At 41.2% G+C, this 18,726-nt stretch overlaps 3 protein-coding genes across 6 annotated transcripts in view; 2 read left to right on the top strand and 1 right to left on the bottom strand.

Moving 5' to 3' along the window:
• The window catches only part of BLTP3A (bridge-like lipid transfer protein family member 3A), a 69,501-nt gene extending 62,143 nt beyond the window's left edge, over positions 1-7,358 (top strand). The window contains exons 18-21 of the mRNA XM_012746746.3: positions 727-989; positions 1,432-1,540; positions 1,664-1,770; positions 2,319-7,358. Of these exons, the coding sequence (XP_012602200.1) occupies positions 727-989; positions 1,432-1,540; positions 1,664-1,770; positions 2,319-2,444 (605 nt within the window). The 3' untranslated portion in view covers positions 2,445-7,358. The remainder of the gene's footprint in view (positions 1-726; positions 990-1,431; positions 1,541-1,663; positions 1,771-2,318) is intronic.
• A 923-nt stretch (positions 7,359-8,281) lies between these two features.
• Positions 8,282-14,463, bottom strand: TAF11 (TATA-box binding protein associated factor 11). The gene is made up of 5 exons (XM_012746772.3): positions 14,160-14,463; positions 11,743-11,891; positions 9,604-9,691; positions 9,152-9,248; positions 8,282-8,485 (listed from the first exon to the last, which is right to left on the bottom strand). Exons 1-5 carry the CDS (start codon positions 14,328-14,330, stop codon positions 8,355-8,357), a joined length of 636 nt encoding a protein of 211 aa, XP_012602226.1. The 5' UTR covers positions 14,331-14,463; the 3' UTR covers positions 8,282-8,354.
• A 1,209-nt stretch (positions 14,464-15,672) lies between these two features.
• ANKS1A (ankyrin repeat and sterile alpha motif domain containing 1A) overlaps positions 15,673-18,726 on the top strand; it is a 189,187-nt gene continuing 186,133 nt past the window's right edge. For 2 of the 4 annotated variants that reach the window (XM_012746750.3, XM_012746749.3), the window contains exon 1: positions 15,674-15,964. In XM_012746750.3, the coding sequence (XP_012602204.2) occupies positions 15,780-15,964 (185 nt within the window). In that variant the 5' untranslated portion in view covers positions 15,674-15,779. Of the gene's footprint in view, positions 15,965-18,726 lie in introns of all 4 variants that reach the window. The other 2 variants (XM_012746757.3, XM_012746752.2) reach the window with 2 other exon arrangements.

The following is an 18,726-nucleotide window of genomic DNA, read 5'->3' as shown; positions in this document are numbered from 1 at the left end:
ACCACAACCCAATTTTAGAACATTTCCATCACCCTTAAAATATCCCTTATACCTATTACCCTATTTACTACTTAAGTCTTTTCAGACATTTGGGTTATTTCCAGGTTCTTTGCTATTTCAAATAGGGTTGCTGTGAACATCCTTGTACATGTCTCCTGGTATATGTGTTCAAGAGTTTCTCCAGGGTTATATTCCTGAGGATATAATTTCTAGATCTTTAGGGTAGGTACAGCTTCAACTTTACTAGATATTGCCAAATTGTTTTCCAAAAAATGATTGTACTCTTTCAGAGTTTAGCATAGATCCTGCTTGGCTTTGTCAGTGAGATGAGAAGACCAAGACTTGGAGAAAGGAAGAGACATTCAAATTTAGTAGAGTTCAGGGTGTTATGTTTTAATGGTCTTTTCCTTGGCCATCAGCCCAATTCCTCAGATGTATAAGACTAGGTTTTTTTTTGGTCCTTAACCTCTTTTCTACATTGAGAGGCATTATAGTGAAGTAGCTAAGCCCATGGACTGCCTGGGTCTAGATCCTATCCTTGCTACTTATTATTTGTGTTACTTTGGGCAGGTTATTCTGTGACTCAGTTCATTCATCTATAAAGATGGGAATGTTGACAATACTTTTGGCATAGAGTTGTTATGAATATAAAAGATATGTAAAATGCTTAGGAAAGTGCTTGGCTTTTAATGAATTAATATGTTTTCCTTGTCTTTCTTCGCAAAGGTACATCCTTTCCAGAATCCTCAACTTTGAAGAGCGGCCACAACAGGCCAGCTGTGGGCCTCCGCTTTGAGGTGGGGCCTGGTGCAGCAGTGCGTTCCCCGCTGGCCACACAAAATGGTTTCCTGCATTTCTTGCTTCATGGCTGTGACCTCGAGCTGCTCACATCGGTGCTCAATGGCCTGGGGCCCTTCTTGGAGGATGAGGAGATCCCAGTGGTAGTCCCCATGCAGATTGAGCTACTGAACTCCAGCATCACCCTGAAGGTGAAAGGAAACTTTGGGTTTTGCCCTGGACTTTGTCTAGCAAGGAAGCAGCTTGCTTGACAGCTATTTACCTCTTCCCTTGTCACTGTAAAACGTGGTGAAGATCAAATGAGGACATGCACAGTAGCATTCCCTGTCAGTGCTATGGTGGTAAATATATGTTGCTGTCAAAAAAGCCACTGTTCAGGTGAGGGCCATGTCTCTAACCCCAGCCTTATCTTTGGCATGCAGCCCTACCATGTACAAAGCCATCAGGTTATCTTTCCTCAGTTTCACTATCTCTAGAATGAGGGAAACTCAGTTATGCTCTCATACCTTCCAGGGACGTGTGGAGAAACAGTGGCATAAAACTGCTCTAAGGAGAATGATAGCAGCGTGCGTTGTATTACCTAAATTGCTCTGAGCTGTTAGAGGCATCATGTGATTTCCCTGTTTCCTGCAGGATGATATTCCCCCCATCTATCCAACATCTCCAGGCCCTGTCCCCATCACTCTGGCCATGGAGCATGTTGTGCTGAAGCGGAGTGATGATGGCGTGTTCCACATAGGCGGTGAGTCGGGCTTATCGGCCTCCTGGCTCCTCTTTTTTCTCCTATAAGTGAACAGGTGACAACTAGGAACTGTCTGGGAGTTGACAGAAGTTTGTGACTTAGAACCTTTACTTTTACCCCCAGCTGCTGCTCAGGACAGACCATCACCTGAAGTACCTAAAAGTGAGAAGAGGCCACCCCCCAAAGAACAGATGTTTCTTGTGCCCACAGGAGAGGTTTTTGGACAGCAGGTGAGGTCATAACTAAACAGTATCTTCTTGACCATCTTTGAAGCAGTATAAATTTATTTTAAAGAAAAAAATGATTTTGAACAAAAAAGAAAAAAAAAGAGATGAAAAAATAACTGAACAGTATCTTCCTGTAACCTATGAGGGCTGTAATTGTGAAGCTGGTAAAACCCAGAGTGCAGAAAAGGTTGCTTGTGCTGTGTGCATATGGGTGGTTTGGGCTCCTGTCACCTAGTGGCAGCTTCTAGAAGTGCTGACTAGAGGATGTTAAGTTAGCAGCTGGTAGTGAGTGAATGGTTGTTGATCACATACTGTCCCTGCTGATGAACTCTGAAGGGAATTAGGCTCTTAGAAAAGATCTAGTTGTTATATGGTAATTCTGTGTTTAAGAAAAAAAAAAATGAAAAAAAGGATCTAGCTGAGTTTTCTTAATCAATAACCTAACTTGTGGGTTTTTCTGCTTGAATTCTTCCTGTTGTTCCTGTTACTGGCTTTTATTGCAAGGTGGTATTACCATGTTCGTTAACTGTGAACTGTTTATTGTTCCTCAGGTGAAAGAACTTTCTACCCTACAAAAAGAACTTATAGAAACTAAACAAGCATTGGCCAATGCCAACCAGGATAAAGAAAAGCTTCTTCATGAAATTAGGAAATATAACCCCCTCTTTGAGCTCTGACAGCAGTGGCTCAGCCTGTGCCAAGGAGAGATCACCAGCAATAGCACCACCTATGACAGAAGGCACCCTCCAGTGTTGGCTAAGTCTGCTATGGATGCCAGAGGGACTGGGAGTGCTGAGTTCACTTATGTGGGTGTGCTTTCTACCAGCTGTTCTAACTTGGATGGAGGACAGGGCAAAGCATGACTACATCCTAGGAAATTGAGGCTGGCTTTTTGTCTGGTTCAATCATCATGTCTTGCCTATATAAAGCCTTTTGGCCCTCTGCATACTAGGTGGAATCTTCTTGACATTGTAGGGCCATATTAGCTTATAGTTTCATGGCAGGGACATTTGCTTCCTTCATAGCCTGTGTGAACAAGTAAAAGTACCCACCTCTTCAGTCACCCAAAGATCCACCAAAGATTCCATGTCCCAGAGCTTCCCGTAGCAGACCTGAAAAGTCCCTGATCTGAGCTTTGGCCATGGTAGTGGAGTGGAACAGGAAATGACCCTGGTCAGGAGGGCAGGAGAGGCACAGGAATAAGGGAGACCTGGACTGTGCCTTTTTCAGAAAGGGAACCAAGCTCATAGAATCCTGGCTGATACTATAATCAGATTTTTCAGAGTTAAGCTTCCTTTCTGTTATACTTTCATCATTGTATGCTGTGGGAGGAAGTAAACAATAATAGTGACTCAGCCATATCATCTTTACCCTCTATAACACAAATTATTTGAAATTAAGAGAAAATTGCTCATTCTGAGTGAGGTTGAGAGTATGATGTGGTAGAGATCAGGAGGGGAGCTTGCTTCTGAGCCTAGCCTTTCTGCCACAAGTGTACCTGAGAGGTTATTTCTTCCTCTCCATGGGGTCCCTGGCACATCTGCTTTCCCAGCCCTAACTTTCTACCAGTGCTCTCCTCAGCACTTGGTGTGGTTTGGGAGCCGAAAATATTTTAAACTTTAACATCTCAACCTGTTGCCTCTCACTCCCCTCTATCACTGTGTCTTTTTAAAATCATGTACCTTTAAGACTTAAGTAAAAAATCCAAACCCTTCAACCCAGCTAGGTTTTGCCCCATGCCCTATAAAAGTGATTTTTCCCTTTTTTCCTATCTAATTCTTCTCCAAAACTGTACCTGCCCTGCGATTAACTTTAAGCTGTGCTGATTGGACAGAAGTTCATTAGCTAACTCACCTTTACATGGTAAGACGGGAAAATAATTATTTAGTGAAGTCACTGAAGTCTTGATTATATGTGACCTATTGAAGGGAAGTTAAAAAGTTTTCTTTTATGGGAAATCATGCTTGACTTGCGAACTCTAGTGTGTGTGTGTTTGTTTTTTTAAGAGATGGGATCTCGCTCTGTCACCCAGGCTGGAGTGCAGTGGCACGATCATAGCTCACTGCAGCCTCGGATTCCTGGGCTCAAGTAATTCTCCTCAGCCTCTCAAGACCTACTCCAGTTTTATGATGATGAAAAGAAACATGCATTCATGAAGGAACAAGATCTAATTTTTTTCAGACTTTTAAAGGACTTTTGTCAAGTTTTCTTCACTAAGGCAATTTTTAAAACACCAGTTGGGAGAGATTGTGGGAATTTGTCATGCTTAGGAAACAGTGACTTAGGAATAAAGAAACATCTTTTTGGAGAGAATCTTAACAGGGGAGGTTACCAAAGGGTTGTTGCTTGGTTCAACCTTAAAGATTTTTTTATAAATGACCTCAAAGTAGGATTTTACAATGAAATAAAATTGTCACTATTTGCAGGCAGTGAGGGGTCGATCAGAAGACATTAAAAAAAAACACAAAACCACAAAAGGGTCATAACAAGCAGAGCTGTGAATACTCAGAGAAGTGACAGGTGAAGTTCAGCATATAAGTATAAGGTAACATATATATGGAAGAATTATCAGCTGATATGGCAGCACGCTCTGTTGGAACTCAGGAAAGAGACCAAGGTATTGCTGAGAGGGAGGAGGGATCACTGTGCTGCTGTGGCACAAGCCTGGCTGCCCTCCATGCGTCATACCAAATCATGGTTATGTCTTAACCACATTATCTGTGTGTTTCTAATGACCTTATTTACAAAATATATGGTGAAGGGTAGAAAGGTCTAGAGAACAGTGAAAATTATCAGGGGGTTGAGGTTCTTCCATGTGAGGTCACATCTTTATAATGTAGACTCTATTCTGCAAAGGTAAAAGCTGAGAGGAGTGTTTGATCAAATATCTAATCAAGAGCAAGGACCTGGTCCTGAAGCACTGGCTTTCGGGCTCTGCCTCATAGCCTTAGGTAAAAGAAAGCACTTCTCATAGCAAATCAGAAACTTACCAAGTTCATTGTCCAAGAAGAGGTGCTAGCAGAATCTTTGCGTGATGGCCTTCCAGAAGGAATGATAGAAAAGTAGGGCTACTTGATTATAAACAACTGAGAGCGTAACTACATCCCTTCACAAATTACTCCTTAGGGCTTCTTTAAAATAGGCCAAATGTTGAACTGAATGAATCACTTGTCCTCTCAAATACGGCATCTCTAATGTTCTTGGAGGGGGAAGAAGGAAGAGCCAATAGCTGGAAAATAGAATTATTCAACCTTAGGCCCACCTGAATTGGTTTAAAATCACATTCTGATTCTCCTCCTGTCCCTTCCTACCCCACCTATCATATATCCCTTTGGTATCCTTCCACTCAAAGAAAATGTCTAACAGGAATTGCTGGGTATACCTTTACCTAAGCTTATACTTGGGTGGGGAGGCAGTAGAAACATATCTGCCAAGTACCAAGGCTAATCCTTTAATGGCCAGAGCTCAGTCAGCTTTCTGGGCTCTCTAAAGGAGTCTGGGGCTCTTGTCCATGTGACAAATTGAGCCCTAGAATATCCGAGTTTTCCTTATGTTGACAGTTTTGGCCATTGTTTTTTGAAATCCCTCAGGAAATGTGGGATGTGTCATTATTCCATGGGATTTTAGTAAAAATCAGCTTACATAATTTTATACTTCTGTTCATTGGGGGAAGAAAGACTTTTTGTAATGAAATGTGAACTGGTGGTGGTCCTCTGGGTAACTGTAAAAGAAAATAATGGAAGGAAAGAATAGTAGTATCAGCCCTTTGGGACTACTTACAATTTCTGCCTTGCAAGCTGCAAGACTCTCAACAAGAAATAACAATACCTCAAGAAAATGTCTGGAGGGATAGCACCACTATTGCTCAAAGACGTCAACCACTGCACATTACCATTTCAGCTGTGAAGTATTTACAATTATGTATTATCTGTGATTGTCTAGATTTCCTGTTTACATGGATGTACTAGGGATATGCTTTAGTGTGTATGGACTACAGTCAAAATCCTCTCTTCAACTGAGCTGCAGGGAGGCTATCAATCTCAAATTCTGTTTTCAACTCACTGGGATAATTAACCTAGTTTCCCTAACTTAAGACAGGAGTGGGTTCTAGGCACAAGATGGCTGCTTTTTACCATATATTTCGTCTGACCCTCATTTTGCCATGGGCCCCAATCTTTATGCCCCCTTTTCCGTGGTTCTAAAAAGAATGGTCCCTCTGTATGGAATATACAAGGGATAAACACCACCCCTCACATCCTGTAACTAAATGCTTCCTTTTAACTCACTGACATTAGTTTCCCCTTAAAGCATGGGGAATAGTGGAAAGAAGGTATTAATAGTTTGAAGTATTGCCATAATTATGTGAGAACTTTCCATTCCAAACTTCTATACCAGCAATTTTTTTCTTCTTCTCACTTAATACTTATCTAAACTTCTAAAATCAGTGAAAGTAAAATCAGGAAACTATGGAAACAACTGGACTTTGCTACACAAGCTAGTATGACGACGTGGTTATTTGAGATCTGTAAAAACTGTCATTGTGATTTGTCATAGTCATTATTAAGAGCTGCAGAGAGAATCTGGCGTGATGCACTGTCTTTTCAGAGACTAAGGCCTTCACCTAGTTGTTTCCCCACCTTCTGCCAGAATAGGAATGTTCCTATTCACCTCTGGGAAGGTATAGATAGCAGTGTTATTATTGAATGGAGATTACTTTCCCCACGGCACAAGGGGAAACACTCCTGTGTAACCTCTAACAGTGAGGCTTTGCTAAGTGGCCAGACTTAGAATTTGATTTTCTTCATTATTTATTAACTTTCAGCCTTATTCAATATCTCTAATTGCAATAGGTATAGTTCCATTAACTGTTAAAAAAAAATTCCTGTTAGAGCTGAGAGAATTTTCTTTTTGTCAGTTTATTAGTTTTTGGTCATGATTTAGACTGAGTCTTATAGCATTTGTTTGTGGCGTGCCCCACTCAAGTGTCTTTTCCATTGGTTAAGTACATGTTTAGAGCTATGAGTTTTAATGTAAGATACTTTATAAGACAGTTTTGCCCAGCTTTCTGAGTCCAAGATGTTTCCCCCACTCAGGGTGCTAAAACAAAATTGGAATATTTACTAAGAGATGCTCAGGAAAGCTTCAAAAGAGAACAGGTTTAAAACCCTTCTCCCTGTGACACTGAATGATAGAGATGAAAGAATTCTTGGGGATTGCCAATTACATACAGTAGCCTTATTACTGCTAATCACTGTCAAAAAAAGGTCACTCCTTTCCCGTCTATTTGAAAAAAAAACGATGAGAATGTATCTAGTGAACTGAATCTTGGTCATTACTGGGGAAACTTTAATGTTGCAATATCTAATCAAACTCTGAGTGTACTGGTTCTGTGAACCATCTGAAAAAAAAGCAAATTAAACATATTAAACAAAATTGGTTGTGGTATGTCTGTTTATAGGAATCTGAAATACATGGGCTTTTACTGTGCTTAAAGTGCTAGTTTTAATTTCATTTATTTTCTGTATAACTTGTGACTTTAATGAAGTGGGTTTTTTTTTTTGTTTGTTTGTTTGTTTTTCTTTTGAGACAGAGTCTCACTCTGTAACCCTGAGTAGAGTGCCGTGGTGTCAGCCTAGCTCACTGCAACCTCAAACTCTTGGGCTCATGTGATCCTTCTGCCTCAGCCTCCCGAGTAGCTGGGACTACAGGCATGTGCCACCACACCCGGCTAATTTTTTCTATATATTTTTAGTTAGCCAATTAATTTCTTTCTATTTTTAGTAGAGACAGGGTCTTGCTCTTGCTCAGGCTAGTCTCAAACTCCTAACCTTAAGCAATCCTCCCGCCTCAGACTCCCAGAGTGCTAGGATTACAGGCATGAGCCACTGCGCCTAGCCAATGAAGTGCTCTTTTATGGAAAAAAAAAAAAAAATTAATGGTTCTACTATTCAAATTTTCACAAAAAAGCCAAGATCAATTTTACTGGGACACCGGAAAGCATAATGTACTTCTCTCTATTCCAACCAGCTAGAGAGAAAATGAATACACATATGGCAAGTTGGAAAACCGTTTAATGATCACTCACTAAAATCCACAGGAGAACCCTAAAAGCTTACAAGCACAAATTATTCTACTACTGCTGCCATCACCATGTCCTTCCTGGTAGAGTATCACAAGTTAAAAGTTTCTGGTGGTTTCATCTACTTAAAACCAGACATAAAAAAGAACCTGTCTTAGCAACTTTAGGCTTCAATGTGAAACCATCAAAGCACTCTTGGAAAGGTTTTCTGTCTCTGAAAGAAGCTCTCCTGTCCAGAAGATGCTTAAGGCCCATGTACCTTTCTTTCAGCTAGCCAAGAGATGAAAATCTCAAAATGCCCTCAGAGATCCCAAAATTAGTGAAAATAAATATGAAACAGGCTGCATGCCTTCTAGATGTGCAAATATTAGAGTTCTGAGAAAGACATTAAAATGTTTATGGAATCCTTGGAGTACTGAGATACTAAAGCACTAGTGCAGAAAGTCTCATTTAATAGGAAGTCTGGAACCAGCACTTTTGTCAGTAATAGGCCTTTCTAGACTTTGGTCTAGAAGAAGATAATTTTTTTGTGCTTTGAGTTGGGGATTTGTCCCTTTGACTTTAACCTTCGGACAGCCTCCCTCATGTGTTTGGGTTGTAGCGGTGGCATTTCTCCCCACTTCTCACACACATCCAGTGCTAAACAGGACAAAGAGAAAGTTTCATTATCACACCATAACTTATCCATCACATAATCCTTTTAAGTCCTATAATTCTCATTAACCTGTAAGCTTGCTAAGAAAATAAACCAAGACACTTTTCCTTTTTAAGTGAATGCTATAAAATATATCATGTTAGCTTTAGTATAATATCTCAGGCTTTATCATAGGCAACAGTTTAAAACAAATTTGCTTAAAAAAATAAAAGATTTTATCATTTAGAGATTAGCAATGGGAAGCAGCCAGGCTTTTTAGTAAATAGAGGGGGCAGTTCCCAGGGGTCACAACATCAGGGACAACTCACCATACCACATAGGTCAGCCCCAGTGATTGCTTTTCCTTTATCTTTACTTTTGGCAGTAGAAATTAGCAAAGTTCACTGGAGAATATACAAAGTCTGCTGCTCTTACCCTGGGCTGAGGACAGGAATCAGGGAGGGGTATTTCCCGGATGGGTTCTTGCCTGCCAATATTGAAATTTTCCAGGAATAATGGTCATGCTGTCCTGAGTACAAGACTACCTACTTGGTCAACTTCTAGTGCAAATGGAAACTCCCATAGGTGCTTTAATAAGTTCTGTAGTATAGATATTCTTAAAAATAAGACCACTACAGGTATATCCAGTATTTGTAACCAACACTACTCACCTTCTTCTACTACTTCCCCGACGAAAACCTTGGAAATGCCAGACATAGCAATAACAACATTCTGAGACACAGAGGTGCCAGTGATGGACTGGATCAGCTTGAAAGAAGGACAAAGACTGTGATTAAGATAGTCAAAGACTAGCTTTGGAACATAGTACCAATAAATGAGCTTTGCACAGAAAAAGTGTTTACTAAGGGCTGGATGCTGAAATTGAAACTATTAAAACGGGGATTCAAGTATGTCATGACTTACTCTATATGTTGAGACCCTATCCCTAGCATATAAAACTAAAATTGGTTAGATAATTGGAGGGCATGTTATTTTTATTTTCTTGGCTAAATAATAAACCAACTTGCCTAATACTCACTTCAAAATACCAATAGACGTAGCTTGAATCTGGTTTACTCTAATATATGATAGTAATATAGTGAGTGTGGTGGTTCACCCTTACCCTTTTAATGGCTGCCTTAGGGAAAGCTGACCGGCGATACATTTCATAACGGTTCAGCTGCTCCTCAGAAAAAGAAGAAACCAGGATTCTAAACAAAGATTCAGGTAATTAAGTTGGCTTATCAGAATGAATAATCAAAGATACATTATTAAGTCAATAAAACAAGTCTCATATAATTAAAAAATAGATTCATAAGAAAGTTAATGTCCTTTGGTGCTTATGAGGAATGGAGATAAAACAACATTTCTACTCTAAGGGAACTTGAGAAAAAGTGAAATACCACTTCCTTACTTATTAAGAACAAAAACTTAGACAACAATATTGAGTTACTGTATCATACTATATAGCCTGTGTTTTCAGCATTAGGCTGTCTTCTCTATAACTATACCTTACTGCATTTCACCTTGATGGTAAAAATGTAATATATAAATTTATATTCAAACATTATTTTCAACATTAATAGATTTAGGGGGAAAATATTTGCAAAATATATGGAAAAAAGCTAATCTTAAAATTAATTATTTCAAATAAAAAAGATGGCCATATCAATTTGAGAAGATGAGCAAAGAACATGAACAGGAAATTTACAAAAATACCAATGGTCAATCAATATAGATGAAAAAAATTACCTTTCATTATTAACTAAGGAAATCATAAACTAAAACAAGGTAACATTTTTCATGAATCAGATAATCTAAAAAGGAACAGTATTAGTGACAATGTGGGGACACAAATGCATACATGTTGGCAGGGGGTGAACTGTAATAGCTTTCTGGAGAGGAATTTGAAAATATGTATGAAAAGCCTTTGAAAGTGTTCATATTGTTTGAACTAGCAATTACACTTATAGGAGTTTATCTTAGGAAGTAATGAACAAGTATGCAAAGATGTCCCCAAAGATACTCATCATAATTTTGTGAAAAGAAAAAAAAATCCAACCAGAATAGCTGTAGGGATTGGTTAAATTATAGTTAATCCTGGTAATGGGATATAATGTAGCCATTAAAAATTATTTATGGGCATATTTACTGAGATGAAAATATTTAGCTATACATATCAAACATCTAAAGAATTTTTGAAAAGATATATACCCAAATATATATACTTAGAGTAAACTCTGGGTGGTGGGTTTATGGGTAAGTTTTTCTATTTTTCTGTATTCTCTGAATTATTTGCAATGAGCCCATACTACTTTTGTAATCAGAAAATATCATAAAGGGCCAGGCCCAGTGACTCATGCCTATAATCCTGCATTCTGGGAGGCCAAGGCCGGAGGATCACTTGAGGCCAGGAGATTGAGACCAGCCTAAGCAACACAGTGAGATCCCCGTCTCTACAGAAAATAGAAAATTAGCCAGGCATGGTGGTGTGGGCCTGTAGCCCCAGCTACTCAGAAGGGTGAGCCAGGAGGATCACCTGAGCCTAGGAGTTGAGGTTTCAATAAGCTATGATGATGTCACTGTACTCCAGCCAGGGCGACAGAGCAAGACTCTGTCTCAAAAACAAAAACAAAACAGTATTTGACATTTTTGAAAAAAATCATTTAATTTTATTTGTAAATGTATAGAAAATATCTTGGAGAATATACATCAAAATATTAGCAGTGTATATCTCTTGGTGGTGAGGTGATATTTTTTCTTTTTATCTGTTTATATTTTCTATGCTACAACATAATGTATTAACTGCTTTATTTTCTTTTGAGTTTAAAAAGAATAATATTTTGGCCGGGTGCGGTGGCTCACGCCTGTAATCCTAGCACTCTGGGAGGCCAAGGCGGGACGATTACTCGAGGTCAGGAGTTCAAAACCAGCCTGAGCAAGAGCGAGACCCCGTCTCTACTATAAATAGAAATTAATTGGCCAACTAATATATATAGAAAAAAATTAGCCGGGAATGGTGGCACATGCCTGTAGTCTCAGCTACTCGGGAGGCTGAGGCAGAGGATTATTTGAGCCCAGGAGTTTGAGGTTGCTGTGAACTAGGCTGATGCCACGGCACTCACTCTAGCCTGGGCAACAAAGCAAGACTCTGTCTCAAAGAAAAAAAAAAGAATAATATTTTAAAGGCCAAGAAAATTTTATTAAATTTGTGTGGTCAAGTTAGAGCCTTGAAATGGAGAATGGTAAGAAAGTGACTTACTGCATTTTCTGAATCTCATCTTCATCCACTTTCTGCTTCTTTTCTTTCTTTTCTTTGGTATCTATTTTCAGTTTTTTGGCTGCAGGAGTAAGTAATGATGAGTCTTCTCTTTCAACTGCTGTTAAATCTGAGACATCCTGACTCTTGAGCTGGGAAGATGAAAGAAACCCTATTATATATTTGGCCTACTTTCTAGTCATGGGCTAGGTATAAAGACATCATCCTAATTACAAAACAACAAATCCATTTATTAAATAGTCTTTTGGTTGTAGGCACTGACTGTACCATCAAGTGTAAGATACAATCTCTCTCCTAAAGGAAGATTATAGTTCAGCTGTGGAAAGAAAACCTGCCAAATAATCCAGTTTTCCAGTTCTGCTATGATTATAAATCCAGTATCTGTTTACAAGGGCAATGAAATGCCAAGGATCATGAAAACCACTCTCCACGTGGGCCCACTCTTCTGATCTCAGTCTGTAGAGGGGATGTCAGCAAAATCCTCTCCATCCAGCCAGCTATTCTGCCCCCAGATCTATAGGTCTCTTCACTGATGATTTCACGTGGAAAGAAGGCCCATTCTCATCAAAATGGTGTTTCATTCAATTTGGAACTTTTAAGTGAGTTTCTCACATGTAGTGCTCTTTTCTTCTTATCCTTTAATCCTACTGTATCATGCAAATATTTCCCATTAGACTGAAAATTTTTTGAAGATACATTTGTCTCTTATTTCTATTTCTCCTCCATCAGCAATTAACACAGTTTTACTCATGGTAAATGTTTAATAAATGTCTGTTTAATAACAATAAAAATCCAATCCAAACTTTATCCCCTCCAACTTAACATGGAATCATAACTATACTATAAAACTCATTAATGAGATTTGTTTTCCTTAAAGAGTAATTCAGATTTAAACTCATACAGGAATATGGGGAGTAGGTGGGAGTGAAGGTAGTGTATCTTTGACAATCTTTTTAGTTTCTTTCTAGCTACTAATTTATACAAGTTTTCTAATCTGTTTATGCTTCAGTTTTGGTGATTTATATTCTCCTAAAAAGTCATTCATTTTTCTTAGATTTTCATATTTATTTGGTCTAAACTTGAACATTAAATATTCTTGTAACTTTGAAGATCTCCACATAAGTGTCTATTTTCCTATTTTGTAATGTGCATATTTACATTTCATATAATCAGTTCTTAATTTGATCATTTCTTATTTTTTTAAGCACGGATTCATTAGTATCTACTTTTATCCTTATTAATTACTTGTTCCTATACTCTTCTAGTTTCTTTTGTTCTTTTTCTGGTTTCCTGAGTTGAGTGCTTATTTTCAATATCTTCTCTTTGTTAAAAAAATATGTAAGGCTATGAATCTTTTTTCTAAATAAGGCTTTAGTTAAATCCCATAGAATTTGATGTGGCCTGTTATAATTTCTACTTTTAAGAATTTATGGCCGGGCTTGGTGGCTCATGCCTTTACATAATCCTAGCACTCTGGGAGGCCTAGGCGGGCGGATTGCTCAAGGTCAGGAGTTTGAAACCAGCCTGAGCAAGAGCGAGACCCCATCTCTACTATAAATAAAAAGAAATTAATTGGCCAACTAATATATTTAGAAAAGATTAGGCGGGCATGGTGGCACATGCCTGTAGTCCCAGCTACTCGGGAGGCTGAGGCAGAAGGATCGCTTGAGCCCAGGAGTTTGAGGTTGCTGTGAGCTAGGCTGACACCAGGGCACTCACTTTAGCCTGGGCAACAAAGTGAGACTTTGTCTCAAAAAAAAAAAAAGAACTTATGTTTTTCCCAATAGATGCTGGCGTGGATGCAGAGAGAAAGGAAAGCTTATACACTGTTGGTGGGATTGCAAATTAGTACAATCTCTAAAGAATACAGTGTGGAGATCCCTAAAAGAAATAAATGTAGAGCTATCATTCGATCCAGCAATCACACTGCTGGGCAGCTACCCAAAGGAAAAGAAGTCATTTTATCAAGAAGATACCTGCACTCGAATGTTTATCACAACACAATTCACAGTTGCAAAGATGTGGAATCAACCTAAGTGTCCATCAATTCATGAGTGGATGAAAATGTGATATGTGTGTGTGCGCGCGCATCTCAGTGTGACACTGCACTTCCAGTTTCCTCACCAGGAAAACCAAAAAGCTACTTAAAACTCCCTAGAAGTAGCTTTAGTACATAGAGGGAATAATTGAAAATATTAACCTAGTGCTTGGGTCTCTGGAACCGAACTAGCAGTAGAGTTCTGTTTTGTTGTCCCCTCCCTACCCGTTCGAGATTTCAGATCTAGAGAGAGTCGTGATGAGTTCGAATTCTCAAAGCTTGGAAAGGACTAATCAGGAAGCCCAGAAAGCATCCAATAACACAATCTCGGTGTATTCCTCATCAACACATCTCTTCCTACCTCGCCTTCCTCCACTGCAACTTCTTTCAAGGCCCCTTCTCCGTCTCCGTCCGTTTCCTGTGGGATCCCGTCCGTATCGGTAGCCCCCGGGTCCTCGGGAGCAGTGACCGTTTCATCTGGCTCTCCTGTCTCTCCACCTTTGTCCGTGGGCGACTCGCGGGGATTGTCCATGTCGGACAGGATAGGCTGGGAGAGGAGATTACAGCGATGTCAGATGTGCAAGCTCCGTGATTCCGAACTGCACAGCAGGCCAGGAGCTTATTTCCCGCCGTCGCTCAGTGATGACATAGCCCCTACCGCTCCTCGGAGGGGCCATTTTGTGGAGCGCGCAGCGGACTTGAGGGTTTCCTTTTAACTTTGGTTTGGTAACGTTGGAGAGAGGGAAAATTGGGCGTGCGAATTTCAGATTGTGGATCCTCCTGCCCTGGAAATAGCATTTGTTAAGGAGCAGGGTTTTGTTGACTAAAGGACTTATTTTCCCTTTCTGCCTTTCTAAAAATGCAATGTCAGTTAACCCCTCCTTAACCCGTTTCTCAGACAAAAGTTGGGGGACAGGGGAGAAAACTCAGTTCCGTTGAATGCCAGTGTCGTGGAATGCGGCTATCTGGGATTAGTAAACTTTCAGGCAGGGTCTCAACCTTGTATATTTCAACTAGACAGAGACCGAGGGCCTGTGTTTATACTGAATTGCCAGCATTTCCCGTCTATTCCGCAAGAACCTTTAAAAAATTATATAGCTTGAGCATAATGTATCCAGTTCATTCATCGACTCCACAACTATTGCTCACCTACTTCGACTTAGGAGCAGTTCTAGTACCAGGGAACAAAACAGACATAGTTTCTAACCAATTAAATAATTTTTCCAGTTCAGCAGTACTCAAGATTGGGGTTGCTTTCATAAACCTGACTTTTTTATATTAGTTTGGTAATCTTATCAAATCTAAGAAGAAACCTACAGAGAGGGAGGTCTCTCCTTTGCATGTTTTTCTTTAACGAGCCATTTCTTTAACTGGGATGACAAAGTGGCGAGGATATTTCTATTTTAAAATTTTCCTCTCTTCTCTCATTGCGGTACTAGGAGGAGGGCGTTTTATTCACCTCTGTATCACTAGGTGCCCACACCTATTACATATTTGATTTTGCATGCTGAAAGGAGGGACTTGGAAATTTAGGTGCGTGTTACCACATTTCTCTCTTTGTTTCTGCACCGCCTGGACGCATTACCGTATTTCCTGTCCCACGAGCTCTCAAAACCTTTGGAGAAGGAGCGCACGTCGGAAGGCGCGTACAGGTGGGCTCTGTTTGTCCCCTTCCACTTGTACAATGGGGGGCCCACACGGCAGTGCCCCTTTACCCCCTACAGACCTGTCTCGGCACTGCCAGGTCCACCTGCGCTGGTCTGCGGAGCCCCGCCCAGCTAGGTGGGCAAGGGGGCGGGGCGCGGTGACGCGCGACGCCAGATCCCGGAAGTGACGCGATCGTGGGGGGAAAGGCCGGGGGGAGGGGGTGGTGTCCCCGGCCGGTTTGGGGGGTGCGTTGCCCGGAGACGGAAAGTTTGGGAGCCGGAGCAGGCTTGGCTGCAGCCCCGGGGAGGGGGTCCAGAGGGCGGCGGCCCTGGGGATGGGGAAGGAGCAGGAGCTGTTGGAGGCGGCCCGCACCGGGCACCTCCCGGCTGTGGAGAAGCTGCTGTCCGGGAAGCGGCTCTCCTCAGGCTTCGGGGGCGGCGGCGGCGGCGGCTCGGGGGGCGGCGGCAGTGGCGGCGGCGGCCTCGGCTCTTCCAGCCACCCCCTCTCCAGTCTGCTCAGGTGGGTACGCGTCGGCGCTGGGCCGCTGCCTGGAGACCCCCTCCACCCCGCCGTCTCTTGGGTCCCCTGAGAGGTCCGGGCTCCTGAGACCGGGGCAGGGTGGGCTTGTGGCGTGCCCCAGGGAGCGGGCAGGCGCCCGCGGGGCGGGGAGCCGGAGGCGGCGCGGGTTCGGGTCCGCGCGGCGCCGCACTCTCCTAGTCTCCTGACACTGCTGCGAAGAATGGTGGGAGTGCCCAGGTGGCAGCCTTCGCCGCATGGCACAGCCCGGCTTCACCCTCGCTCGCTCTAGGGTGCCAGCTGTCGTATCTCACCAAAGCCACTTTAGAGCAAATATATACATTTTACAAATACGTATAAAATCTCCCTCACCTCCTGCAGAAACTCTGACGCCTTGCAGAATCTCTGTTGATTCCCTTCTCTTAGGAACTTGGAACCTTCCACCAAGCTCTGCAGGATTTGGCTTTTGTTTGTATTAAAATTGTCTCTGGATTTATCAAGGTGTTCCTCTTTGAGTCTCTCTTGTGCTTGAAGCTCAAATTGTAGATTCTTTAAGTGAATCTCATTGGATATTCATCAGGGGGCTTATTCATTAGGAAATAAAGGTTTAGAAAGACTTATTTAGGAAACTGAGGGATGCTTTAAACTTTCCCAAGGTCTATTGTTAAACACTTGAATCTGGGGCTGTAAGGATTGAGGGGAAAGATCACTTTTTGTGTGGCTTGGAAGGAGGATTGGAGGTGCTTTGTCAGTGTGAGTAAATGTGTTGGTTCAGCAGTGTTTTCATAGCCTGTTTTCTTTTCCTTCCTTGTTCTTTTGAGGTTTTTAAGAAGTGGAAGTTCATTTAGAAATGGCTTCGTTAGCTTTTGTTCCCCATTACTTTATATAATTTCAATTTGAACTTTGACCAAAGAAACATGAAGCTTTAATAAATTGTTAGGTCTTAAGCACTGAGAGCCAACCCAAGTCTTTATAGGAAGATGTATAAGTGAGGAACCCTTCCCAGGAGCAAAAACTGGTACTATTTGCTGCTGTTTCTCCAGCTCCTTGAACAACACTGGCTCATTGTAGGTACTCAAGATTTGTATCAATTAGAGAATGATAAATTTCTCTTTCTTTGTTTTCTTTTTTTTAAAAAATTTTCATTTTCCAATAGTGGCTGCAATTAAGTTTGCAGGTCTGATGTGCTTATGAATTTAAAAAATGTCTAAATAGACTGATGGTGATACTTGCTGTAATTTTAATAGTTCAGAGAACAGAGACATCATTTAGGGATTGGATGGAGGTCAGGGTTTCCAGAAGGTGGAGGACTTAAGCTGGCCTTGAAGAATGTGAGGATTTGGGTAGATGAAGTATGGTGGGAATATTCCAGTGGACATCCCATGATCAGAGGCACAGAAGTGAGAAAGCAGACTTATTTGGTGTTTGTGGGGCACTAGAAGAACTTCCTGCCTGGACTCTTGAGTGGTTAGGTATGAGAAAGGTAAACAATTATGAATGGGTACACTTCCATCTAGCAGAGTGACAGTCTTTCTCATGTTTATGTTTCCAGTCCCCAGGTCAGTTCCTGATGACTACAGGTGTTCAATAAATGTACATTGAATACATGAATTGGGTTTTGAATCATACCTGGATTACTTTGGCACTATGCAGTTCTGATGTCTGAGAGGGAAAGACCATACAAGTTTGGAGATGCCTCTGTCTCTAATGAGTTGATGAGGTAGTATTTGGAGATTTTCCAGAGATATCTTAACCCCTGGCATATCCTGCTTAAGTGAGTAACTTTCACATATCTCCCTCCTTGAAGTATAGGTCAAATTATTATTAATGCTCTCACTCAGAGACTATTGAAATTTTTCTGAGGATTTAACTACCACAGAGTTAGTAAGACTAGGAAATCTGTTGAGCACAGTGTTTTTACTTTTGGCCTCCTGTTGATGTGTCCGGTCTCTGCCATGAAGCGTGGGTGGTGTCTTCATTCCCCGGAGTTAGAGAGCTGTTTCTGACTTGTTCCTGTGTCTGCTGTAGAAAGGGTAGATGCCTAAGACCTTCTCCAGACTCTCATTCCTGTGACTCCTGGGGCCAGGGAGGATCTGCAGGCACTAGTTACACTAGGTGTGTCATTAATTAGGGGTGACTCTGGTTAAACCTAGTGAAAGATAGATTTTGGAGCAAGTGAGACCATTCCTAGGCCAGCATATTCTCTCTTTTTCCATTTGGAAATAGTAGAAGGTAGGTCCCCTGTGTCCCCAACCCCTTTCCTGCTAAAGACTCTAGATTATTTAATGAGCGCTGTGGGATCATAGCTTCAGATTTGGCCTTTATATTAGCTGCCATATCCTACCCACCCCCTTGTACTGGCATCTGCAACCTGCCTTTGTCCAGGTGTTTGGGTGATGAAGTAAAGCTGGCAGGAATAGGAGCTTACAGCTGCATTGGGTATAAATGCTCCATGCCACATGTTTGTTTGTCTATCTATTTATGATCACCGCCCTCCCCCCGCAATTCCACGAAGGCTTCATGCTTATTCTTAAGCCACAATATGTCTCTTTCCCCTCATGCCATCACTTATCTCTTATACTGCTTGGGCTTAGGTCTTAACTTCTTAAAGCCCTTCTTGATGACCCTAATACACACAGACCTCTCAAGCTTCTACTTCTTTGGGACATATCGTCTGTAGTGTACTTTTCTTGCCTAGCTTTCACAGTTTATCACTTTGGCCTGTCAGTAATGTTTACATATATAATAGTAACACTCACCTGTTG

The sequence above is a fragment of the Microcebus murinus genome, chromosome 5, assembly GCF_040939455.1.
Source record: "Microcebus murinus isolate Inina chromosome 5, M.murinus_Inina_mat1.0, whole genome shotgun sequence".
In the NCBI taxonomy this organism is placed as follows: Eukaryota; Metazoa; Chordata; class Mammalia; order Primates; family Cheirogaleidae; genus Microcebus; species Microcebus murinus.
Note: the sequence above shows the minus strand (reverse complement) of the source record. Positions and strands in the feature narration are given on the sequence as shown.